This window comes from Elephas maximus, chromosome 24 (genome assembly GCF_024166365.1).
Source record: "Elephas maximus indicus isolate mEleMax1 chromosome 24, mEleMax1 primary haplotype, whole genome shotgun sequence".
In the NCBI taxonomy this organism is placed as follows: domain Eukaryota; kingdom Metazoa; phylum Chordata; class Mammalia; order Proboscidea; family Elephantidae; genus Elephas; species Elephas maximus.
In genome coordinates, this window is record NC_064842.1 from 32,096,788 (window position 1) to 32,123,659 (window position 26,872).

General features: G+C 40.5%; 1 protein-coding gene across 10 annotated transcripts in view; it reads left to right on the top strand.

The window, feature by feature from the left end:
• SIPA1L2 (signal induced proliferation associated 1 like 2) overlaps positions 1-26,872 on the top strand; it is a 254,858-nt gene that overhangs the window by 114,895 nt on the left and 113,091 nt on the right. For all 10 annotated transcript variants that reach the window (XM_049867910.1, XM_049867906.1, XM_049867905.1 and 7 more), the window contains one exon: positions 11,124-12,859. In XM_049867910.1, coding sequence (XP_049723867.1) covers positions 11,386-12,859 — 1,474 coding nt within the window. In that variant the 5' untranslated portion in view covers positions 11,124-11,385. The remainder of the gene's footprint in view (positions 1-11,123; positions 12,860-26,872) is intronic.

A 26,872-nucleotide genomic window follows, 5' to 3' on the forward strand; every position in this document is an offset into this window, starting at 1 on the left:
GAGTTCTTAACCATTTGTGCCACCCCAAAAACCTAAGGATTTTGATTAAAGATAGTTCTGTTTTGGGAATTACATTTTTCCTCTTGTTTTGTACTGATATTCATGTATAATTATTGTGCTCTCTCTGGGGACCAGTTGCAGTTCCCTAATTTCTGTAGGCTATTTCAAGTATTTTCTGAGATGTCATCCTTTTCCTACGGTTTGGATATCTGCCAACACCTGCCAGGCCGTGTAATGCTCTACCCTGCGTTGAGATACATGGTGGATCTGAGCATAGAGCAATGCATAGATATCTGAGCATTACAAAGAGTAAAGTTGGGAACAGTTGTTTGCAGCTTGCTTCCCAGGTTGTCCCTTTTATTACATTTATGCCTGTGCTGGTAAGAGTGCAAATCCCTGTCTTTCAGAAAGCTATCAACTGAATGTTGTGTGGAAATGGGCATAGAAGGAAGATTAGAACTTGTGAAAAAAATGAAAGAAAATGAGAAATACAAAACAGTTGATCTTATTTATGTCCCAGATGCCTGCACTTCAGGCATGCTGCCGCAGTTCCACAGCTTTTCTCATTCTGTGTCCTGTAAGGCACACATGACTCACTGGTATAGGGATGCTGTGGTGTGTGTGTGCACAGGTGTCTCTGTCTCCCTCTCATCCAAAGCCCCATCTCTAGGTTCCAGGTTATTTCAAATGTGATTTCCAGTACCTCCATTGTTTTCCCCTGTGCGTATCTCTGTTTAGAGACCATACCATTCCTTTCTTTTTTTTTTTTAATTGTACTTTAGGTAAAAATTTACAGAGCAAATTAGTTTCCCGTTCAATAGTTTATACACAAATTGTTCCATGACATTGCTTGCAATCCACCTTGAGTTCCCTATTTCCATTTGTCGGGTTTTTCTACCACTTACTGCCCTCTGGTCTTTGCTTTCGGGCAAATGTTGCCCTTTTGGCCTCATATAGATGATTAGATGACTGTTCTAAGGAGCACTTTTCTTATGGGAACTATTGTTTATTTTATAGGCCTATCTATTATTTGGCTGAAAGGTGATCTCTGGGAATGGTTTCTGTTCCAAGTTAGAAGGGTGCCTAAGGGCCATAGTCTCAGAAGTTCCTTTAGTCTCTCTTAGACCTGTAAATCTGGTCTTTTTTATGAATCTGAATTTTGTTCTGCATTTTTTTCCCACTCTAAACGGAACCTTCTCTTGTGGTCCTGGTCAGAGCAGTCAGTAGTGGTAGCTGGTCACCTTCTAGTTCTTCTGGTCTCAGGCTAGTAGAGGCTGTGGTTCCTGTGGTCCATTAGTCCTTTGGACTAAGTATTTCCTTGAGTCTTTAGTTTTCTTCACTCTTCTTTGTTCCAGACTGAAAGAAACCAGTGGTTGTATCTTCGATGGCTGCTCGCAAGCTTTTAAGATCCCTGACGCTACTCACCAAAGGAAGATGTAGAATGTATTCTTTATGAACTATGTTAAGCCAATTGACCTAGGTATCCCCCGAGACTATGGTCCTTAGCCTTCAAGTACGGTAACTCAGTCCTGTGAGGTGTTTGGTTATATCTAGGATTTTTCCATGATTGTGCCCCTGTATACTCTATTTTATATATGAATATACATCCAGCACTTGGCAAATGTGTGTGTGGAAATATCCACAGCCAAGCCCATGTGTACATGTGGGTATACTTCCATATGCTCTTCCACACCTGTTCAGCATGCATGTCTAGCTGTGTATCTATTCATGAATTATTGTTTGTTATTACTGTTGTTACAGGATTGTATATGTTATAGTATTTACCATCGTTGCCTTTTATTCTTGCTTACCTCTTAGTGTCTTCTCTTGTCTTGGTCATATTGTGCTGACTTCCCACATATTGTGTATTGCCTTTCACTTCACCAAGGTTAACACCCATCTACTCTTTAGTTAGTGATTTTCTCTCCCTCCCCCTCCTATCCCTAGTAACTATCAAAAATTTTTCTTTCTATGTGTAAGCGTTTTCTTGACTGTTTATAATAGTGGTCTCATACAATAGTTGTCCTTTTTGTGATTGACTTATTGCTCTCACCTTAATATCCTCCAGATTCATCCATGTTGTGAGATGTTTCACAGATTTCATCATTATTCTTTATTGTTGTGTAGTATTCTATGGTGTGTATGTACCACAGTTTGTTTATCCATTCATCTGTTGATAGCACTTAGGTTGTTTCCATCTCTTTGCTATTGTGAATAATGTTACAATGAACATGGGTGTGCATGTCTATCGTTGCCGTGGCTCTTATTTCTCTAAGATGTAACCTTGGTGGTGTAGTGGTTAAGTGCTACAGCTGCTAACCAAAGGGTCGGCAGTTCGAATTTGCCACACGCTCCTTGGAAACTCTATGGGGCAGTTCTTCTCTGTCCTGTAGGGTCACTATGAGTTGGAATCAACTAGATGGCAGTGGGTTTGGTTTGGTTTTTGGTTATATACCTAGGAGTGGGGTTGCTGGATCACATGGTATTTCTATTTCTAGCTTTTTAAGGAAGCACCATACCATTTTCCAGAGTGGTGATACCATTTTACATTCCCATCGGCACTGTATAAGAATCCCAATATACCCACAACCTTGCCAGCATTCGTTTTCTGTTTTTTTGATCAGTGCTGTTATTGCTGGAGTGAGATTGTATATCATTGTAGTTTTGATTTGCATCTGTCTTATGGCTTATGATTGCGAGCATCTCTTCACATGGTTTTTAGCCACATACCATTCCTTCTTAATATCTGTTTTTTCAAAGACACTTGTTTTAATTCTGCCCCATGTACTACATTACTGTTAAAATTGCCTGATGTCAATTTTTTCTTGTCTTAAAAACAAATGCTATGATAGTTTTGAAGAATTTTATTTTTATCACAACATTGAAAACATGCAAGTATTTTAGTAATATTTTAAAAAGGGAAATGCTATCTATAGTACTAGCATTCGAGGGATTACCTGTGGGAGCTACAGCAGGCTGGAAAATGTAGTTGGGAGTGTAAGGGGGCAGGAAGGATCTGCATGCAGTTCTGTTGCAACTTTAAATTCACTGTATTAATCAGCTATGTTTTTTGGCTTTGGCTTTGGACACTTTGAGTTGTTAGTGGTTCACATAAAATGTGTGAAACGAGGTGTAATTATGGCATTAGAGCAGGGATCTTGCCCAGGAGGCTCTGGTTTTGATACTGCATTCAAGTGCCGGAACTATAATTTCCCGTTCATTCATTTGTGGAATAGGCAGTTGCATGAATCAGTCTAAGGAGACTAGGATCACCTGGTCTGACACCACATTGTCTGGTGGTTAACAAATCTCAGTCCATGTGCCAACTGCATCCTGGGAAAATTCCAGCGTCCCTTCCCTGTTCAGTTCAGACCCCAGCTACCCACACAGCCCTTCTCTGTCTCATCCCCAGTTACCCAGGACTGGGTCACCAGGTACCTGCTGCAAGTTCATGAGTCCACATGATTCCCCCCATTTCAGACCAGCCAACTCCTTCTCTGTCTTATCCTTAGCCACTCAGATCTGGATCAGTGGTACCTCCTTCTCTGTCTCTTATTTCCAGCCACACAGGACTGGGTCGGCAGGTACTACCGCAAGCTCAGGAGTTCACATGACTCCTTCCACTTCAGACCAGCTGGCCCCTTCTCTCTCTCATAACTAGCCACCTGGGACTAGGCCGCAAGCTTGGGAGTACATTTGACTGCCTCCATTTTAGACCAGCCAGCTTCTACTATCCCGTTGTTGTGTAATTAGCTGAACAACTCCCAAAACTCACAGGAGACACCATACTTGTGATAACAGCTATAATATAACAAAAACAGGATAAAAATGAAGAGATGCATAGGGCGTGGCCTGGGAGAGGTCACAGCATGGAGCCTCCATGTCCCAGAGAGGTACATGCTACCCAATCCTGTGCAGTCACCAACCAAGAAGCTTCATCTAAGCCTCAGGACTCAGAGCTCGTGTCAGCCTCACCATGTGGCCAAGATAAATTATATCATGTCTCATGATGCTTAGTCAAAATTAAGCCCCTAGTTGGTCCTGCAGGAACCCAGAACAAAAGGCCAAATTGCTCTGTATAGCACATCACAACAGACTATACAACACAGGAAAAATAATTTATGTTTGGCTCTAGCTGATTGCAGTCAGAATTGATTGATTAGTTCTGGAGTCTTTAATTAAATATTAATACAGTGTCTTAAATCATTTAAAATTTAAATTACTCAGGATTACATAGAAACCCAATTGAGACTGGTTAATCCAAAGAAAGATAATTAATTGACTCAAGTAACCAAAAAATTGCAGGGGTAGAAGTGGTACCAGGCCCAGCTGGATTCAAGAACAGTATCCTTTGGACACTGAGTCCCTGTTCTTTTTACTTGGCTTTGCCTTCCATTCTCAGTCATTTGGAGATGACCACCAGTAGCTTCATTTTTATGTTCAACCACTCTAGCAATTCCAAGGAAAGAGAGCATTAGTAGTTGGAGTAAAAGTTCCCGACAGGGCTGCCATTGACTGCCTTGCCTCAGGGGTCCAACGTGAGCATTCCTGTGGTCAGGTGATGTAGCACTCTAATTGGTCAAACCTGGGTCACATGTTAGGGTGGAGCTAACCCCCTCAAAGCAAATGGTTTCAGAGTATGGGCTTCCCAGAAAAATTTAGGATGCCATTACCAGTACCAAGGGGAGCAATAGACCTTATTGTTGTTGTTGTTAGGTGCCATCCACTTGTGTTTTGACTCATAGTAACCATATGTACAACAGAATGAAACACAGCCCATCCTCACAGTTGTTGATATGTTTGAGCCCATTGTTGCAACCACTGTGTCAGTCCATCTCATTGAGGGTCTTCCTTTTTCGCCGACCCTATACGTTGCCAACCATTATGTCCTTCTTTAGAGATTGGCCCATCTTAATAACATGACCAAAGTATGATAGCAGAGTCTCACCATCCTCCTTTCTAAGGAGCATTAATACAGATTTGTTCATTCTTCTGGCAGTCCATGGTATATTCAGTGTTATTCGCAAACACCATAATTCAAACCCATCATTTCTTCTTTGGTCTTCCTTATTCATTGTCCAGTTTTCACATGCATATGAGGCGACTGAAAATACCATGGCTCGGGTCAGGCGAACCTTAGTCTTCAAGGTGACATCTTTGCTTTTTAACACTTTAAAATGGTCTTTTGCAGCAGATTTGCCAAGTGAAATGGGTCATTTGATTTCTTGACTGCTGCTTCCATGGACATTGATTGTGGATCCAAGTAAAATGAAATCCTTGACAACTTAAACCTTTTCTCTGTTTATCATGATTTTGCTTATTGGTTCAGTCGTGAGGACTTCTGTTTTCTTTATGTTGAGGTGTAATCCATACGGAAGGCTGTAGTCTTTGATCTTCATCAGTACGTGCTTCAAGTCCTCTACACTTTCAGCAAACAAGGTTGTTTCATCCGCATATTGCAGGTTATTAATGGGTCTTCCTCCAATCCTGATGCCTTGTCCTTTGTATAGTCCAGCTTCTTGGGTTATTTGCTCAGCACTCAGATTGAATAGGTAAAGTGAAAGGACACAACTCTGACACACACCTTTCTTGATTTTAAATCACATGGTGTCCCCTTGTCCTGTTTGAACAACTGCCTCTTGGTCTATGTACAGGTTCCACATGAGCAAAAGTAAGTACTTAGTTTGTTTTGATCCACATAGTCAAATGCCTTTTTATAGCCAATAAAACACAGATAAATATCTTTCTGGTATTCTCTTCTTTCAGCTAAGATCCATCTGATATCAGCAATGATATCCATCATTCTATGTCCTTTTCTGAATCCAGCTTTAGTACTTTAAAACTGCTTTAATGCTGCTGTGCCAATTTTTTTTTACAAGTTGTAAAAAAATTAGCATAGTGCTCTTACTAAAATACCTTGCAGAGGGAAGGCTCAGTTGGCAAACAGACGTAGAAGGTGCACGTTATTTGTGTAAATATACGGTACTCAAGGTTGCACTTTGGCTCTTGTGGGCTGGTTTAATTTTTCTCAGCTTCATCTTAAACTTGCATATGAGCAATTGATGGTTTGTTGAGCAGTCAGCCCCTGCCCTTACTCTGACTGATAATGTTGAGCTTCTCCATTGTCTTAATTTGATTCCTCTGTATTCTATTCCATGAGGTCCATGTGTATGATGGCCATTTATGTTGTTGAAAATTTGTATTTCCCATGAATAGGTCATTGGTCTTGCAAAATTCTATTATGTGATCTCCCACATCTTTTCTGTCACGAAGTTCATGTTTTCCAACTACTGATCCTTCTTTGTTTCCAAGTTTTGCATTCTGTTCACCAGTAATTATCATTGCATTTTGATTCCATGTTGATCAATTTCAGACTGCAGAAGTTGGTAAAAATCTTCAGTTTCTTCATTGTTAGCATTAGTTGGTACGTAAATTCAAATAATAGCATAGTAAACGGTTTTCCTTGTAGGTGTATGGATATTATCCTATCACTGACAGCATTGTACTTCAGTATACATATTGACATGTTCTTTTTGTCAGGGAATGGAATGCCGTTCTTTTTCAATTTGGCATTCCTCGCAGAGTAGACCATATCATATGATTGTCCAATTCAAGATGGTCAATACCAGTCCATTTTAGCTCACTGATGCCTAAGATATTGCTCTTCAAGCTTTCCATTTCACTTTGGGTGTTTCCAGTTTTGCCTAAGGTATTGCTCTTCAAGCTTTCCACTTCATTTTGGGTGTTTCCAATTTTGCTGGATTCATACTTTGTACATTCTACATTCTGATTACTAATGAACGTTTGTAGCTGTATCTTCATTTGAGTTGTGCCACATCAGCAAATGAAGGTCCCAAAAACTTTACTCCATCCATGTCATTAAGTTCAACTCTACTTTTAGGAGGCATCTCTCCCGCAGTCGTATACTGAGTTCCTTCCAACCTTTAGGGCTCATTTTCTAGCACTATATCAGACAGTATTGACTGCTATTCGTAAGGTATTCACTGACCTTTTTTTTTTTTTTTTTTCCCTGAAGTAGACCACCAGGTCCTTCTTCCCAGTCTGTCTTAGTCTGGAAGCTCCGCTCTACCCGACCCACCATGGGTAACCCTTCTGATGTTTGAAATTCTGGTTGCGTAGCTTCCAGCATCACAGCAACATACAAGCCACCACAGTATGACAAACTGACAGATGAGTGGTAAAATAGAATCATACCAGGCAAAATGAACAGCTGTCTACTAAAGCTAATGTTTCTGTGACAAAAATATAAAGAATAATACCTGAGGGAATATTCTTAGATTTCTCTGACAAAAATGTTCATTGTGCACTAAATTAGCTATAGTTTTGTCCTTTTTGGTAAACCTGATAATAAAACAGCACAAATATATCTATTTTTATATCCTTTTTATATTTATTTATTTTTGGAAACCCTGGTGGTGTAGTGGTTAAGCACTACGACTGCTAACCAAGAGGTGGGAAGTTCGAATCCGCCAGGCACTCTTCGGAAACTCTGTGGGGCAGTTCTACTCTGTCCTATAGTGTCTCTATGAGTCGGAATCAACTCGATGGCACTGGGTTTGGTTTTGGGTTTTTTTTTTTTTTTTTAGAACAGTTTTATGGCAGAATTGCACAGAGGATACAGTTCCCAATCTCATGTACCCACCCCCAGCCCCCACATACAGCTTCTCCTATTATTAACATCTTGCATTTGTGTGGTAATTTCATCTATTTTAATTGCTTCTGTTACTTTTATTTTAAAATAATAACCCTTTTTTGGCAATATGTTGGTATTCTCAGTTTCTACAGAAGATCTATCTAGTGAACGTTTTGTATTTGTAACATCGTTCAACAATGAGAATGTTAGAAACGTGGAGGAATGTGAAAGCTCAGAATAGAGGTGTACAAATATGGGCCTTATTGTCCTTGCTAATCATAATTTTCTTAAATTTTATTGTGGCAAAATAAATGTAACAAACATTTGTCATTTCAGCCATTTTCACATGACATTAATTACATTCGCCATGTTGTGAAACCATCACCACTGTCCATTTCCAAAATCCTAATTTCAATGTTTGTCTGTTTTTTCACATTTACTACTAGGTGGCTTAATAAGTGTGTTGTGAATGGGGTACAGGTAGGGGGAGGCACTGTTTGCTCAGCACCTGAGGTTGGGCCTTGCATTGACTCCCATGTACTATACAAATATTGGCACTTTTCGTGTGTGCCATGATATGAAAAAGGTGGGAAACCACTGTTTTGAAGGAAGCTCAGTAAATCCTAAATATTTTAAATAGCATTTATTTGATTTCATAAATAGAAGGAAAAGGAGCTTCAAACTAATGGTTAGGGTGGTTCTTTGCATTGATGTATATATTTTGATATCATCTTTTAGGTAAGGATTGGTTATATCTTTATTCTCTTCAGTGATAGTTAGTCTCCTCAAATTTTTCATTCTTGGATCACTTTGGAAATTTGTGTTTTGCTAGGAAATCATCAGTTTCCTCTGGACTTTAAAATTTGTTGCCATAGAGTTGCTTGTGGAATAAATCTTTTATACTTATAAAGATAGCCCTTGTTTTTCAAAAGCTCACTTTATGCCACTTTGCTTTTACAAAAGGCCTATGTTAGTACCTGTTTTCACTAATCAAAAGAAATCCAAAGAGGGTTTTCACTTCGGTGAAAAGTGGGCGTAGCGTTCAGTGTTTGTTTTGAGTAAGCCATTAAAGAGGCAGCGTGCACCCCTAGCAGCGAGAGTGGAGTTGCCAAGCCCCTTCCCCAGGAACTCCTCTCAGCATCTCAGCATCAAACTGCCATAGTTTTGAATTGTATGAACACGTGTGCTTTGTCTCGATTTATTTTGTGCATCCACTAGCAGAATGTGTCCTAAGGTATCAGAAGAGCCTGAGAGCTTGTGAGGGTTTTATATGTTATTTGGTATGATTTGGTAGGTTACTTTTGGGGTCTAGGAATGCTCAATAATGTTTCCCTATAAATTAATGGCGATTGCTTCTTCACTTTATGCCATTTTGGCTTATAAGTTTTCATAGGAATGCTGTACTTTCAGATGACAGGGGAAACCTGTATTATAATTTCTCCCTTAAGTAGGTGGTCACGTCTCATTTCTAAAGTTGTATATTATTGTTTTTTTTTTTTTCTTTTGCAGGCCTGGGGAGGGATTTATCTATTTTCTTGTTCTTTTTAAAAACTGGCTTTTGCATTTTTTTGTTGTCTCCCCTTTTTTTTCCCTGTATTAATTTTGACTTTTATCTTTATTCATTCCATCTTTCCTGGCTTCTTTTGATACGTTTTGTTGTTCTTGTTCTGATTTCTTAAGGTGGTGAGTACTTTGTTCCTGATGTTTCTAGAAAGTATATATATTTGAAAAAATACCCAAACCCATTGCCATCGAGTCAATTTCGACTCATAGTGGCCCTATAGGACAGACTAGAACTGCTGCATAGAGTTTCCAAGGAGCACCTGGCAGATTTGAACTGCTGACCCTTTGGTTAGCAGCCGTAGCACTTAACCACTATGTCACCAGAGTTTCCAGAAGGTACATAGTCCAGGTAAATTGTTACTGGATGCAGGATAGGGCAGGGTTCTTCTGTGTATAGGATACCTACAAACTAACGCTATATAACTGAAAATGAATATCATATTAATGTTCATTGAGAATTCACTTAGCTCTGTGCTAAACATTATAGGTAATTTTTAAACTTTAACATTTTCTTAAGTGTTCCATAAGAACTATAAACCTAGGTATAGAATTTATAGATTATGGGAAAGACTAGAACAATCAAATCAAATACCATTTCAGTAGAGAGAGATTAGGCCAGAAGTTCTCTCCAGGAACAGTGGGATATTTTTTTCTGTTGGGCATGAAAGGATTTGATTGCTCATTCCCCTTTTGCCATCACTTAAAATAACTTTATATTTTCTCTATTACAAAGTGACCTTGGGAACAGGTAGCATGTTGTCATGATTAGGCCAGTTTTTTACAGTGAGAGAAAACAAGTTGCCATCCTAAGAAAAGTATCTGCTGTTGCAAGAAACCACCACACATTCGTCTCAAAGCCATTAAGAACCCATTGGAAAGAGTGTAGCTAGTTGGAATTTTAGCATTTTCTTAGGTTTTGGTGAGGCTCTATTATACTTTTATTACTGTCATGATTTTTAGAGGAAGTAGAATAGTCCTTTTCATTCTTATGCCAACGTGTAAAATACCCCGTCTGCCATGAGTTGGGAGAATATATAATAAGTACAAATAGTTTTGTCTGCTTAAAGGAAAGAATTTATAATTAAAGAGAAGAGTTGATTAGGTCAAGTTTCTCCCAACGGATAGATAAATTGAGGTGCTTTACCTTCATTTTACCCTGTATATTTGGCAAGTTGCAGGTGGCATGATGAACTAAAACATTGTACTCTTTCCGACACCAAATTAAAGACTCCTTTAAAGACACCAAATGAAGGACACCTTCTTACTTTAAGCTCCCATTTGATTATTGGAGAGCATCCTGAAAACTCATTTGTTAATCCCTGGTATTTATTAATCCTTGTTATTTGCTGCTGAATATTTTGAGTTTAACTATTTTGAAAGAAAGTATAATAGGAATACTCAAACATATTACATGACCATTGTGCTACTCTTATAACTAATGTATTCATTAAAATGTTGCTTGAATACCTAATTTAAGGGCCCTCCTACTTTAAATGACAGTGTTGGTACACAGATGAAAGGCATCATTCCTTACTTAGAGGAGCTCGGAGTCAGCTAGTAGGGTAGATTGATCCCTAAATCAGCATTTACTGTATAATGAAAAATGCTGTGATTGCTTTAGACTCGGGTACTGTGGGAAGCAGCCTTAGATGTGGGGTGAGGGTGGGCGACGCACTGGGAAAGTTTCTTGGAGAGGATGATTCTCTGGTGTGCATTCCAGTCAGCCAGAAAAGCAGGAATGTTCCAAAGGGAGGGAACAGTATGAACAAAAGTATAGAGATGTGAAACTTCATGACAGTGTTTGGGGGAATTGGAAGTAAACAGAAGTAGGGGAAAAGGACAGAAAAGAAATGTATCTAACATGAACCGTATTAATTGCTAATGGCTATTTTTTGTCTTAATTCAGGTGAAAGAAATACTTATGACCAGATGACTTAAGGAATGCTTCTGAAAAGAACTGAAGAGTTCAAAATTATTACAATAACTGAGAATTAAGTTGGAGAAATCGTATTCTGAAGATGTTGTTTGCTTTTGGTTAAAAAGAGAAAATACAACTACGTATAGAAGTCTTCAGCGTATCTGCATTTAATACCACGTTGTAAATAACAATGTAATTAGAATTACACCAGTCTTTCTAGTGAGACTTGGAGCTTCTTGCCTCGGTGAACATGAGTGACCCAAGGCAGTCACAAGAAGAGAAGCACAAGCTTAACAGAGCCTCTTCCAAGTTTAAAGATCCTCCCAGAATCATGCAGTCTGATGACTATTTTGCTCGGAAATTTAAAGCCATTAACGGCAACATGGGCCCTCCTACTTTAAATGTCTCAAATTCCAGTGAGAGTGGTGGTCCAGCTAATGGTACCCCAGCGGTGCCCAAAATGGGTGTGAGAGCAAGAGTTTCTGAATGGCCTCCTAAAAAGGATTGCTCCAAGGAGCTAGCCTGCAAGGGATTATGGGAAAGCCGTTCCCAAACCAGTTATGAAAGTGTCACATCCATCCTGCAGAATGGACAGAATGATCAGAACGATGGTCAGCAAGAGGAACAGCTTGATCTGGAATTTGTGGAGGCAAAGTATACAATTGGCGACATCTTTGTGCATTCTCCTCAAAGAGGACTTCACCCCATAAGACAGAGAAGCAATAGTGACGTCACCATCAGTGACATCGACGCTGAAGACGTCTTAGACCAAAATGCAGTGAATCCCAACACAGGAGCAGCCCTCCACAGGGAATATGGAAGCACGTCTTCAATTGATAGACAGGGTTTATCTGGTGAAAACTTTTTTGCTATGCTTAGAGGATACCGAGTAGAAAATTATGACCACAAAGCGATGGTCCCTTTTGGGATCCCTGAGTTCTTCCCCTGTGATCCTGCGATCTCTCCCAGCCTTCATGCGGCAGCACAGATTTCTAGAGGCGAGTTTGTCCGCATCTCAGGATTAGACTACGTGGACAGTGCCCTCCTAATGGGGAGAGACCGGGACAAGCCTTTCAAATGGAGGTTAAAGTCAGAGTCGGTGGAAACATCCCTTTTCCGAAAGCTGCGAACTGTGAAAAGTGAACACGAAACTTTCAAATTCACATCCGATCTGGAGGACAGCCGTCTTGAAAGGGGTGTTCGCCCTTGGCATTGTCAAAGATGTTTTGCACATTATGATGTTCAGAGCATTTTGTTTAATATCAATGAAGCCATCGCCATAAGGGCTAATGTGGGAAAAAGGAAAAACATCACCACTGGGGCTTCTGCAGCATCCCAGACTCAGATGCCAGCGGGCCATACAGGCAACTGTGAGTCCCCTCTGGGGAGCAAGGAGGACCTCAACTCGAAAGAGAACCTGGATGCAGATGAGGGTGACGGGAAGAGTAACGATCTTGTCCTGAGTTGTCCTTACTTTAGAAATGAGACAGGAGGGGAAGGTGACAGAAGAATTGCTCTTTCTAGGGCCAACTCATCATCTTTCAGTTCCGGGGAAAGCTGCTCCTTTGAATCGTCTCTCAGCTCTCACTGTACAAATGCAGGTGTCTCAGTTTTGGAGGTGCCAAGAGAGAACCAGCCGATTCACAGGGAGAAGGTGAAGCGCTACATCATAGAGCACATTGACCTTGGGGCCTACTATTATCGCAAGTTCTTCTATGGGAAAGGTAAGGAAGAGTGGGGAATGCTTGTGTGTTTGTATCTGGGATAACCTTCATAATTTGGAAGCATTGACTATCATTTTCCGTTAAGGCCAATTGGTCTTGCTTTGTGTGGACCTACCTTTGTCCACACCTCGGGGTAACAGGCCACGGCTCCCTGGTCACATCAGCTTGTTCTCAGCCATGAATCCTCCATAGCTACCAGACTGGTCCCTCTTGAGATGTCCCCAGTTTCCTGCCTTTGCTCATTTGCAATCCGCAACATAGAAATGCCTTCTTTCTTTCTCTCTCTGCCATTTTGTGAACATCACCAATGCCCTTTTTAAAGTCTTCCCTCGCAAACTCTGTCCCTCTCTTATTTCTCTGAGTAATCTCTTACACTCTTTAAAAAAAAAAAAAATTTGCAATTGATAATTTTGTGTTGTTTTTATTCCTACAACTCTGCTTCATGTTTTCAATTTCATGTCTTCACAGCTTCTACTGCAATTTTGTGTATATTGGAAGTGTTAAATAAAGCCCTATTGAAACAATGCATGCATTAGCAAAATAAAAAAAGTTTAGTTTTCTTTCAGTTCTGCAAGAATGCTTATGGGTTAAGATAGAAACAATTCTCTGGTGGCGTTATTTTAGAAGTTCTAAAATAAATTGTTTTTTATTTTATTTATATCTTCAGTCTTGAAGGATGCATTCTTCAGAAGTCATGTAGTTGAATCTTCAGCCTTTAAATAAGTGTCCTAAATTTTCCCAGGGAGATGAGGATCTACTGTGCTTTAAAGATTTATGGAGAAGCAGCTTCCACACATTGGTCGGTGACTCATGCCAGCCAAGGTATCTCTCACTGACTTCTCACTGGGTCTCCTTCTCCCCTCCTCATAAAACAGAAGACTTTTCAGGGCCACGGTTCTGTTTCCAGCTTCACCTGGTGCCTCTCCTACTCCCAGCACCTAAGGAAGCTGACTTTTCCCACATGGGCCCAGCTAGTCTTGCGGGGTCCTTTCCTGTCCCTTAGAGAATAAAGAATTATGCACTGGTATAGATAATTCCAGGTTTACTTACTTGGAGTTTATTTAGTATTGATTTCTATCTTTAGCATGTTTGCTTGACCCAAGTTGGTTTTTTAGGGGGGAGGGTGGAGCTAGGGGGCAGATAACTTCGACCTCAGGAAGTTATTCATTCCATTTAAGGTCTTGTAATATTAAAACCAATATGGAGCTTTAAAAAAAAAAAAAAAATTCCACATGGACTGCAGGCTTGTGAGAGTTTGTTTGCCAGAGAAGTTGCAACTATTTAATTAATAATTTGTTCCCTTTTTTATGTTTTGGCACCAATCAAGATTTAACTCAGTTATCCGTAATCATTATAATATTATGAAATCATTTAAATCATGGAAATGACGACAGTGTTGGATAAGCAGTGTGGCTAAATAAACAGACACTTGCATTGTTATGGTCACTTGATCTGAGTTGACTGTCTGTACTCATATCCAGGGTTGATGACAAAATAATGGAATTGAAGTAATTCTGTCAAGAGGCCTTGGTCTGCCAGTAGTCTCCTTCTCTCCAACTCACATCTCCATCAGTGTTTTTGGTTGGCATCATTTTGTCAGTACCACTACCATGAGCTGTATCATCCCAGCCAGTCAACTCAGAGGACCTCAGACATTACTTTTTGTCTATGCTGTGAAAATGCTAATGACTCACGACTGTTCATCCAGGGCCAGCACGTTACAAAACACTTCTCAAGAATGGTCTCTAGGTGGAACTTTAATTTTGGAAAGGGGGGAACATGGAAAAATAGACTTTCTAATTAAAAATTTTTGGTTGTTGCAGCCATGGCAGCCAAGCGTAGCAATAAAATAAAGTCTCTTAAAATAGTAGTATGCTTTAAAATCTTCAGGCAATGAGTCATTCTGACTAGGTGAGATTTGTAAATAGTTTGTGATTCACCCTTTAAAATATTGGAATATGAGAAACATACACACACATACATGCATATGTATATGGGCATATTTATGCAAATAATTAGTGTCACCATCTCATTAGCACTGCATTGCACTCCGTGAGTGTATTACAACCCTGCTTTGTCTTTGTAACTTATGTGGAGGGAAAAGTTAATGTTTTGTGGTTCAAGAATCACCGCCATTTGACTCCCTAATGTCCTCAGGATCTGTTCTAAGAGATAGTTTTAGGTTGCTAGATTCTGTTATTTCTCTTGACTACTTTTTGTAGTTTTCCTCCTGAGCTCTCAGATGTCACTTCCTGGTAGTTTTAAGGAGTCCTGTGTTAGTTTCTGGGTGGGTGTTAGTGGTTGATTGCCCTACCTCTTCTGATTTGCTACTTATGATTTCCTAGGACTTTGGAAATGATATAACTAAACTTGTTAGTTTTGAGTGTGAAATACAAGTTAAATAAGCTCCAAACAAGATTCTGAGAGTAGATGCCTGTGCATGTATTGTGTCATGTGCAGGGACACTGCACTTGTTTTCCAGTCCTGGGCTTTGCTGTGGATCTGTGATCAAGTCAGATAGCTGACTCCTAGACTGCTTATATAGGATCAGAAAAAACTGGATTCCACACTCAGCTTTCTGGCCTTGGGTAAACCCCTGGCTTCTGCAAATCCTCTGTTCTTTTACCTGCGAAATGAAGGCACGGGCAGCACCCCTGAGGCCTCTTTTGTTGTTAATGTTCTGTGATTCTGGGGAAGGTGCTGTTGTGCCCAGCTAATGGACTCAGGGCACCAGCAGGAGCGGCGACCAGGAGAGGGAGAATAAAACTGCGGGCCAGTCTCTCCGCTTTCTCCAGTACAGCTGTGAACTGTGCCCTGGCTTCTCCTATATTTAGCTCTTCCCCTGAGGCCCAGTGTGACTTGAAAATGAAATTGGCTACAATGGCATCTGCTGCCACTTCTGCTGGTTGCTTTGTAGAACCAAGCAGATGCAGCAGCCTAGATTCTGGACGGGTCAGTATGCCTGCGTCTCACACTAGATGACCTAGAGACCCGTGTTAAACCCCTAGACACAGCTGTGCTGAGCCCTTTTATTTGCAGACACATCACGAGTTACCGGAATATCATTTTTTTTTAAAAAGAGGCCCTGGACAGACTGCCACAGATGCAATGATTTAACAGCTATCTTTTTGCTGCTGCTTTTTCTTTTTGTCCCTCCCCTTTCTCTCAGAGTTTCTGTCTTTGGAAGCAGGCTTTCAGGGATCTCCTGATACTTTCTGGAATACCTTTAATTTTTTTCTGTTCTTCAGTTTTGTGTGAAACTTAATTTTCCTCAAAGAAGTAAATGGCCCCCAATCACTGAGAAATGTTTAAAGAACTTTAATAATGTGGTTTACTCTTTTCTGGGTAGTTAATATGAAGTGCCTGCTCGTTATGCTGAGGTGTATTCCTATGACACATAGTCCCTGAAAGGCTTTTTAATAACGTTATAAAAGGATTTATGAAGGGGAGTGGCTTGCCACAGTAAACTGTGTAGCAGCAATGCTTGTCCAGGCAGATCTGTCTAGCCTTCAGTGAGACAGCTGTTTTAAAGATTGTAGCAAGCACGCTGAATGCGCAATAATATGCCTTACTTTCACTGGCAATGACCGTGAAGAAAAATTTGTGGTGCTTGCCAAATCATTGTGTTTCTGATGGAACTCAGAAATTGCTGTCTCTCTCTTCTCTGACTTTTTAATTTGTGCAACAGAGGCTGTGACGAAGGGCCCTTAGATACGGATTCTAATTGTACATTACCACTGGTTGGCCACGGAGCTCCAGCATGCTTGTTCAAATGTCCTTTGGTTTTCACTGTCCCACAGCAGCGTGCTTGGCCTTCTTCTAATCCACTTGGCCCTTGGAGCTGCAGCCCGAGCCTAGCGCTGAGCACCAGTGTAAGCAGGACCTGGAATGAGCAGGATAAATCAACTCTTGGGGGCTTGCCTCGGGACTTCTAAGACTTGTCACACAGACAGGAATAGTGCTGGGAGGCTAAGTGAGGAAGTTTCTGGTGGAAGTAAATCAGAGGAAAGAATAAAACTGGGCCTCCCCGGTAACTCACCGAGTGATGGGAAAGTGACTAAATCATTTTCTGAGCCTTTGGAGAGCATTGTTTTACTATACCATTCTGCTCACACAGTAATGTGTGTTCCTCTGAATGTGGGGAAAAACTGAGAAAGATTGACTATGTGTATGTATTTCTTTTAGAATCTGCAAGCAGTGTATAAATAATACATGATTATGATAGGAAAATGTAGAGAGCAAAAAGGAAAATGTAATAAAATCACCCCCAAGTCCGTGAGATATGATCACCATTAACAATTTCCTCTTTATCCTTGTAGGCTTTTTCTGATGCAAATAAATTTATATAAATGGCACCTAGCCTGCTATTGCTGCGGAATTTGCTTTTGATGATCACCCTTCCGTATCATTATGTGTAAAGCTGCATCAGCATCTTATTAGCCATTATTGGTTATCATTATCTGCCATGGGTACACTGGAGATGCCAGGTATTTGCCAACCATGATCTAGGCAGATGGCTGTGTTTACTTTGAGAGAAAAACCTATCAGCTTGATAGAATTGCAATGATGAAGGAACATAAATTCTTACCCTCTTATAATATGCCTACAACACAACTAGTATCGAATACATTAACGAATGCTAATGTTACCACGGAATCTTCACTTGAAAAAGTAACTTATCATTATAAAAATTTAATTCATAGCTTCCCACCTACATCCCCCACTTGAATGTAAGCTATGGTTAGTGACTCTTTTCCAGAGAATAGAATATGGAAACAGGTGGAAAGTTTAACTTTACAATAGAGAAACCTGGCAAACACTGTCTCAGCCAGGTGATCAAGGTCAACATCAGCAAGGATAAGCCGTGTTGATAGTGTGCACCCTTGATATCATGGAATGAAAATGACACTTTACCTGTATGGATTTGCTTCCAAAAATGCATAACCCTAGTCTAATCATGAGAAAAACATCAGACAAATCCCAGCCGAGGATATAGTCTACAAAACTCCTGACCCATATTCTTTAAAGCTGCCAAGGTATTAAAAGCAAAGTCTGAGAAACTGGAATGGCTGAGAAGAGACTAACCAAAAAAACAAACCTGTTGCCATTGAGACGATTCTGACTCATAGTGACCCTACAGAACAGCGTAGAACTGCCCCATAGGGTTTCCAAGGAGCAGCTTGTTGGATTGGAACTGCCGACCTTTTGGTTAGCAGCCTGAGCTCTTAACCACTGCGCTACCAGGGCTCCAAGAAGAGACTGAGGAGACATGAAAACTAAGTGTTAACATGGTTTCCTGGAATGGAAAATGGACATTAAGTAAAGACTAAGGAAATGTGAATAAAGTGTGGACTTTAAAGTTAGTCATAATGTGTTACTATTAATTTATTAATTGTGATAAATGTAGCAAAGTAATGTAAGGTGTTAACAATCGGGGAAACAGAAGTATATGGGAATACTTTACTATCTTTGCAACTCTTTTGTAAATCTAAAGTTACTTTAAAATTTAAAAAGTTTATTTAAATTTTTTTTTAAAAATAAAGTCAGATGTTTATCCTGTGTTTAAAATGAGATTCTATTCATTTAAAACAAAAACAAAAGTTATTTACATAATAAACCTACAGGTGTGTGTAGCATAGGGTTCCAGTAAACAGCCAGCTTCACTGTGTATTTCAAATAGAGTGGAAGTAACAAAATGTCCGGTCCGGTATTCACAGCCTCGCTGTGCGCACACGTTTGTTGTATGCTCCGGGTATTTTTCTCAAACTTATTTTGAAAGAGGGCAGGAATTGTTAAGCTTTCTAGTTTGCTTTTCTATCTTTATTGAAATGCAAAAAGATATTCCCTTTGAATTGCCCAGTGAAAATTTGCCCATTAGGTTGAGGTGGCCGTGACATGTGGTTTAGAATGTCCTAGGTTCTCTGATTCCCAGATCTACTCTGAACTCTCCGAATAAGGTCTTTGTGCTCAGCTCTTTTTTTTTTTTTTTTTTTTTGGCAGGGGGAGGAAGGGGGATTTTCTATAAAAAGTCCAAGAAAAAAAAATTTGTATCTTTTAGAAGTTCTTGTAGAGGAGCTAGATTTGGTTTTACAGGGAAGACTTTGTGGTGCGTATGATACTCTTGGTTGACCAGTTCTCTCTCCCCGTCTGACCTGATGCTTCTCCAGTCCTGGTGCTTGGGGATTTGTCATGCTCCAGGGATTGTCTTTCTTTGCTGTTTCTTATAGAAGAAGCATGACAGAGAGAACATCCTTGACTTCTCCTCTACTTCTTAGCTTCACAAGACTTTTTGAGGGCAGGGATTGATTGGAATTCTTTTTGCAGGAAATTTCTACAAGAGGATGTTTCGTTGCTTTAGAGTAGAATGAGTCTCCAGGGAAAGCCATATCCACTGCATGATATAGGGTATAAGACTGGGTATCCCAAGGTCAGTTTCTGCCCCAAGAAGCCCACCCTTAATCTTTGAAGGCCCCTTCCCTTGTTTTTGTTGTGCTCTGACCTGTGGCGCTTGTACCACCTGAAGACACAGGCAGATCGTGTGAGAATGAATTCCTCTGTGGGATCTGGAACACATCCAGGGATTCTTTCTAGAGTGCCTTTCCTGCCAAAATCTTTAAGTTCGCTATTTCTGTTGCCTTCTCTATGTAAACTCACCCTTTACTCCAATGTTTTTGTTTGTTTTTGTCATTCATTAGTATTTAACTGAAAAATAATATGTTGTATATGAATCTGCTAAATGAACAAATACAAAGAAAAGATTCTTGTACAATTTTTGTAATAGCCCTCTCACCTCTCCTTGATAATTAAGTTGCTGTTTTTGTTGCTGGGGTATTATCTTTTTGCTCGTGGGCAGAAGTGTCCATCATTTTAATTATAGTTAGAGGTTGATTCTTGGTCAGTGGCGGCCCATGAATGGCAGGAGAGGCAGCATCAGTGACGGAGAGCACAGACTCTGGAGTCGGATTCTTGAGTTAACATTCGAAATGAATAATTTCTTTTATGAGATCATCACAGATCTGGTTCCTATGAGGTAGAGGTTAAAGATGTCCCAAATCTCCAACTTTATCAAGCTGCTGTACCACTCCATCATCTTTAACATCAACTACTCCCTCTCCCCTCCCATCTTTGGCTGCCCTAATTCACTGCAGTGTCTCACAGAACTCAAGAACCATGTAAAGGAAATGGCTTACATGGTTGTGGAGTCTGGCAAGTCCCAAATTCATGGGTCAGGAGGAGGCTGCTGCCGACCTGTGTGGTTGCAGGAGCTGAAGAACCCAAACTGACAGTTGAGGCCACAGGCTGCTGGCTCACAAGGGTGTAGAAGCTGGCGAATTAGGTCACACAATAGGCCGCCAGCCCAAGGGGCTGTGGATTCCTGTGAATCCCAGAATCTGCAGGTCAGACAGCAGGCCTTTGGAGAGGTCAGTTGATCACGAATCAGACATGGGATCCAGATACAGAGAGAGCCTCAGCAGGACACACACATATATCTTAGACGCAGGCCACACCTTAGGGTAGGGTGTAACTTTAGCATAAGGGCGGGGCTTGAGTCACGCCCTCCTGCAAGTCTGTGACCCAAGACACACCTTACTCCAGTCCTGCCTCATCAACATTTAGAGGTCAGGATCTACAACACATAAAATTGAGGACAACCACACAATACTGGGAATCATGGCCTAGCCAAGTTGACACATAACCCCAAACATGACAGATTCCATATACCTTATTTGCATAGTCCCACTCAGTCATTATGTGCAGGTCACAAAGACCATGGCTAGAAGGGCCATGTTCAGTAATTCATTGCACAGCACATCCCATCTCAGCTTCGGGAAAGTCCTTGAACCTCTTTGTGCCTTGGTTAATTAATTTCTTAAATGGGTATATTAACTGTTCTTTTGAAAGCCGGAACTCAACAGGACTGCCGTGTTTTTCTGGGTCTTACAAGCTTTCCGCCTTTGGCAAGCTCATCTTACCACTTTTCTTTTGCTCTCTGTTAATGTTGCTGTGAGTTGGAATCGACTAAATGGCAATGGGCAACAGGTTCTATTAGTGGAAAATATTTGAATTTTCTTTCTCTGACAGGTTTCCATCTTACAACGATCCTGGCTTTCGCAGGTTTTACTATAATAAATACCTCCTCGACAGCACTGGGTTGACTGGTTATGGTGGGCTTAGAAACTCTGGTGGTGTAGTGGTTAAGAGTTCGGCTGCTAACCAAAAGGTTGGCAGTTTGAATCCACCAGGCATTCCTTGGAAACCCTGCAGGGCAGTTCTACTCCCTCCTGTAGGGTCGCTGTGAGTCGGAATCGATTCAAGGGCAGTGGATTTGATTTTCATTTGTTTATAGCGGGCTTAGAACAGCAGTGCCTGTCACAGCATGAATCACCCAAGTGTTTCTTAAATAAATTTGTAAGACTTTTTGCTCTAAAAAGAAACTATTGTCCACATCACTGGTACAGCATTTAAATGGTAGTACTTTTTTTTTAATGGTTCAAAGATGTAGAGAGAGACATAGAAACATATGGCAGAGTAGGCCCTGGGGAAAGGTGTCCGGTCAAGTCTGCCACCCATTCTAAACACATTCACTTAAGTTTCACTAATGTGACAGTTGTAGGCAAGAGTATACCTTTACATCTCAAATGAACCTCAGTGCATAATGATGTATGACTGCATTTGCTTTCAATTTCATTCCTGCCCCCCTCCCCCGTTTTATATAGCCATTGAAGACAATTAATAGGGAGTTGGACACTATTAAATTCATACGGGTGAATTGAGTACTATCTAACAATAGTACTATTCTAAGACACAAATTCCTCTTTCCATGGACATAATCGACTCAGTTCTTAACCCTTCTGCCTGGTCAGCATTCCATCCAGGAACAGAGCTCCCATTGAGCTGGGAGAGAAGGAGGGGTCCAGCTGCACATAAGATGCAGCATCCGTTAGTATGGTTGCATTGGGTCCATGTGGCTGGTGGTAGAAACACACTTGGACTTTCTGTCTTGCACGCATGCTGTAAGGGGCGGTTACATCTCCACCCATGGCAGCATTTTGGAAACTTGTCAAGGACTGTATGCTATTCAAACCTGAAAAGGCTTTTGGGCGCAAAGGGTCAGGCTGTTATTTAGAAAGTGGAACTACATGCCCTGTTATTTCTTTAGGAAGAGGAATTAACAGTCTAATGTATCTGTACAGTTGGGCATATGTAACTGTTACCTAGGAAAACTTGCTAGCATTTTGCTACTTTTGCTGTAAACTGGGAAGCATTGGTTGTTCAGTGGTAGAATCCTTGCCTTCCGTGCAGGAGGCTTGGGTTCAATTCTTGGCCGGTGCTCCTCACACAGAGCCATCCCTCTATCAGTGGAGGCTCGCACGTTGCTATGATACTGAACAGGTTTCAGCAAATCTTCCAGACTAAGATGGGCTAGGAAGAAAAGCCTGACAATCTACTTCCAAAACCCATCCAGTGAAAACGATATGGATCACAACGGCCCAATCTGCAGTAGATTCGCTCAGGACCAGGCGGTGTTTCATTCCATTGTGGAGTCGCCATGAGGAGGAGTCAACTCAATGGCAGCTAACAACAGTAAGTTGGAGGCAAAGGTCTTTGGAACATAACATCTCAGAAAACCTGCCCAGTATTTGTTCAGATCCAAAATGTATTTCACTGTTTTTCCCACCTAGGAAATAAAATAAGAGCTGGACAACTGTCTCCATTATTAATGGGCTCCACTTCAGCTTTTATATAATAAGTTCCTAGACAACTTTTCTTTCTTGCTTTCCTAGTGTTTTTCTTCTTCCTGACAATTCTTTTAGCAAGTAATATTAAAAATTAGAGACTATAAAGGAAATGTTTAATGATCCATCTTACTGCTCCAGAGTCTTTCACTTCTTATTCTCCGTTTCCTGAAAAGTGTGCCCTTCAAGATAGTCTTTATGTTCAGGACAGATTGGTTACCTCTTCTTTAAGTTGGGTTCATTTTACCATATATTGTTTGATTTTCATAATTTAAACCTTCACATGAATTTACTGACCCTTGACTTTACATCGGAGGGCTTCTAGACCCTGACTTCCTAGGTTTGCAACCTAAGTCTCTCACACTATATTGTAACCTTGGGCAAGACACTTAACCTCTTTGTTTCAGCTTTACTATCTGTAAAATGGGGATAATTATAATAATACTTCTTTATAGTCAGGGAGGAAGAAATGAATTATATAAAGTATGTTTAATATGGAAACCCTGGTGCTGTAGTTGTTAAGTGGTACAGCTGCTAACCAAAAGGTTGGCAGTTCGAATCTACCAGGCGCTCCTTGGAAACCCTATGGGGCAGTTCTACTCTGTCCTGTAGGGTCGCCATGAGTGGGAATCGACTTGACAGCAATGGGTTTTTTGTTGTTTGTTTTATGTTAATATTATTTATTTTTATTATAATGCCTCAGGTCTTTCAGGTTTAGCTAATACTTCTTTAAAATTTTGCCCAGAGGAGCCTTCACACAGCCAAAATGTACCTTTTTTTCAATCATGGTAAATTCAGTAATTTAAGCCGTGAAACATGAACAGGGTGGTTGCAGTTTCTTGAGGTTATCAAATGACTTATTGTTCTCATCATCTGCAAAGGCAGGTTCTGTTGTTTTATTCATTCATTCATTTACATTTATCCATAGTCCCTTTTTGACTTTTTCTTTATAACTCCTGGGATATTATGAACAGGGAAGGTGAATCAAAATGCAGACATACAGTTGTTTGAAGGGAAAGATGAGAGATGATACATCACAGGTAGGAATACAGAAAGCAGCTAGCTGCAGCCAGGGATATAACCCAGATCTGCAGTGAGCAGACAATGAAATGATCTCCTTGCTGTTGAAAAACAAAGACCTTTAAACTGCAATTGATGGAAAAGCCACGAGAAAGCCTCCACAGTGCATGTTAATAAAGTAAAGGACTATGGGCACAGAAAAAAGTTGCTTGTGTCTTTAGCACACTTAGAAGTAGTGTGCTGTGACCCACATGGTGCCAACACCTTTGATAAATCATTTGAGGCATACCTGACTGCAAGAGGCTTTCAGAGTAGTGATCCATACCTGTTCAGTCCAATAGTGATAAACCAAATGAATCTCCCTTCCGAGATACCACAGTACCTAGAAACAGTCTTTGTGCTAGGGCCCCATGTAGCCCATTTTTTATCTTCCTTTCCGAGTCAGAGTTTTGTTTTTTCTCCTTTACTGAACAGCCAGAATGCAGCACAGAGAGTCACTGAATCTCATCTTCTACACTGTAGTCTTGTTAACGATTTTTTTTTTTATCTTGTCCTGTTGTATTTGCATATGTGGATTTTCATTCAGCTTCTCACCAGTCTTTTCACAGTCTTTGCATTTTGCCAGGAAGGATTTTATTTGATTCACCCTTGAAGCAATTTTATGGAAATCATCTGCTTTGGAATAAGGAAAAGCTCTGGGTGGGTGAGGGTCTATACACAGCTTCTGATTAAGGATTTCTCCTTGTCCTCTGCGGTACAAATGGGAATAGGCTGTTGTAATGTAGATTAGCAAACTGATGTTTCATGAAGGGGATTCAGAATACCACTTGAAAGAGTTAACTTTTCCCTCCTGAAAGCTATGGGAAGCAGCAGTCTCTGTTCACGTTTTCTTGGTATGTGGAGATGCCCCTTGTAAAAGCTAGACCACATGTTACATTATTAAGCTGAAGAATTTGATTTCTTTAGAAAAATATTAACGTGGCCTACAGTATTCTTTGGTGAAACTGAAAGCTTGGAGAGACTCCTTGGAAAACAGCTACTGAAGCATAAAGTTGGTAAACCCAAAGGCGTGATGCTTGTAAGTAGCAGAGATGTCATCTCTCTACTTGCATTTCAAAGGAGTGTGTATCTGTGTGAGACAGAGGGAAAAAAATTAAAAATGGAAATGGGACGTGGGTTAGGGGGGTGAGCATAAAGGGAAAAAAATTTTTTTTTCACTAATTTTTATGCCATCTTCAGTGAAAAGGTTATTATATACATACTGGGTACTCAAACTTTAAAAAAAAGTATAATTTCTGGTAGAAACTATTCAGTAAAATATTATATATGCCACTGTATTCTGTAGAAGATTTATCATGAATGCAGTTTAATCTCTTCTAGGTGATTAAGGAAACGCTGGTGGCATAGTGGTTAAGTGCTAGGGCTGCTAACCAAAAGGTTGGCCAGGTGCTCCTTGGAAACTCTACGGGGCACTTCTGCCCTGTTCTGTAGGGTCACTGTGAATTGGAATTAGTTCAACAGCAACGGGTTTTTTTTTTTTTTTTTTTGGTTTAGGTGATTATAAAACCCTATGGGGAAGTTCTACACTGTCTCCTATAGGGTTGCTGTGAGTTGAAATTGACTTGGACGGTGACGGATTTTTTTTTTTTAGGTGCTTATACTTAGGAACCCTGGTGGCACAGTGGTTAAGAGCTCAGCTGCCCACCAAAATGTTGGCAGTTTGAATCCATCAGCCACTCCTTGGGGGAGTTATACTCTGTCTCATAGGGTCTCTATGAGTCGGAATCAACTCGATGACAACAGGTTTAGTTTTTTTTTTGTTTGTTTATACCTAAGAGAGGTTAAATTGAATTCATGATAAGTCTGCTGGAGAATACAATGGCATATATAATATTTCACCAGATAGTTTCTACCAGAAAGGAGCCCAGGTTGCACAATGGTTAAAACACTTTGCCGGTAACAGAAAGGTCAGAGGTTCTAACCCTCCAGCTGCTTCATGGGAGAAAAGACCTGGTGATCTGCTTCCATAAAGATTACAGCCTAGGAAGCATAGGGGATGGAGTAGAGTGGAGTAGAATGCTCCATAGGTCACTGTGAATCTGAATCGACTCAACTGCACACAGCAACGACAGGTGATACAGGTCAGCATTTTGAGATGAAAAGTGTGAGTCACCTTCAGGGTGACTCCTGAACTGTGTAGGATTCTTAGGTTCAAAATCAGAATGCCCCATAATGCTGTGTTTTTGTTTTTGTTTTTTTTCATATGCATTTCTTTTTCGGCTTAGTTTTCCTGTCAGTAGCATGCCTGATTTCAGCTATAATGCCCCTCCCAGGCTAGTGATGATAATAATGATGTATTTATTATATCTTGCAGGGGAGGATGTTAAGAAAGATTATGTAACTAGCCCAAGGTTAAGCAGGTGATAAGTAGAAAGCCAGAATTGAGAAACCAGTGATCAGGCTTCTTGGAATTATCAGTATATTAAGAATAAATAGGCTTGGGACTGCTAGTTAAATATGGAAAATTGAAAACACATGTTATCTCTCTCCCAAAAATGATACCAAAGGAATTTAAAAGGGCACAAAAGCATAAAGGAGAACTACAGAGACATAACTGAAGGCAAGAGATGGCAAAGCAGATGGAAGAACAAGACCATTTGTAGCAGGCTGGAGAAAGCCAAACTCCCTTACCCCAGCCTTGATGGATGGTGAGTACTGGGGAGAGATCACCAAGAGGCAAGTCCATTCATGCCAGAGAACCAGGTACCTCTGAAGAAGTTACAGGGGCTTAAGTAGGTAACCGCTTCAGAGTTTTTAAAAGGCCATGTTCTCTCTCCTGTCTCCTGTGCAAAGGTTACTACTCCTTGCCCAACCCAGCAGAAAATGGAAGATTTATTCTGGAGAAATTGAACAACAGGCACAGTCAAGAGTCAGAATAAGGCAATTAAGTGAAATGGAGATTTTCAACCCAGCCCCATTCCTTGATTGTGATGAATACCTCCGAAGAATGGAAGAATCTTTCCCGGTGACACTGACTGACTACTTCAGGAAAAAAGACCTTTTTATACTGATAGCTCAGAGCCCTGGTGGTGTGGTGGTTAAGCATTCAGCTGCTAACCAAGAGGTCAGCAGTTCAAATCCACCAGCCATTCTTTAGAAACCCCATGGGGCAATTGTACTATTGCTATGAGTTGGAATCCACTGGATGGCAATGGGTTTGGTTTTGCTTCTACTGATAGCTCAGGTTCCCAACAGA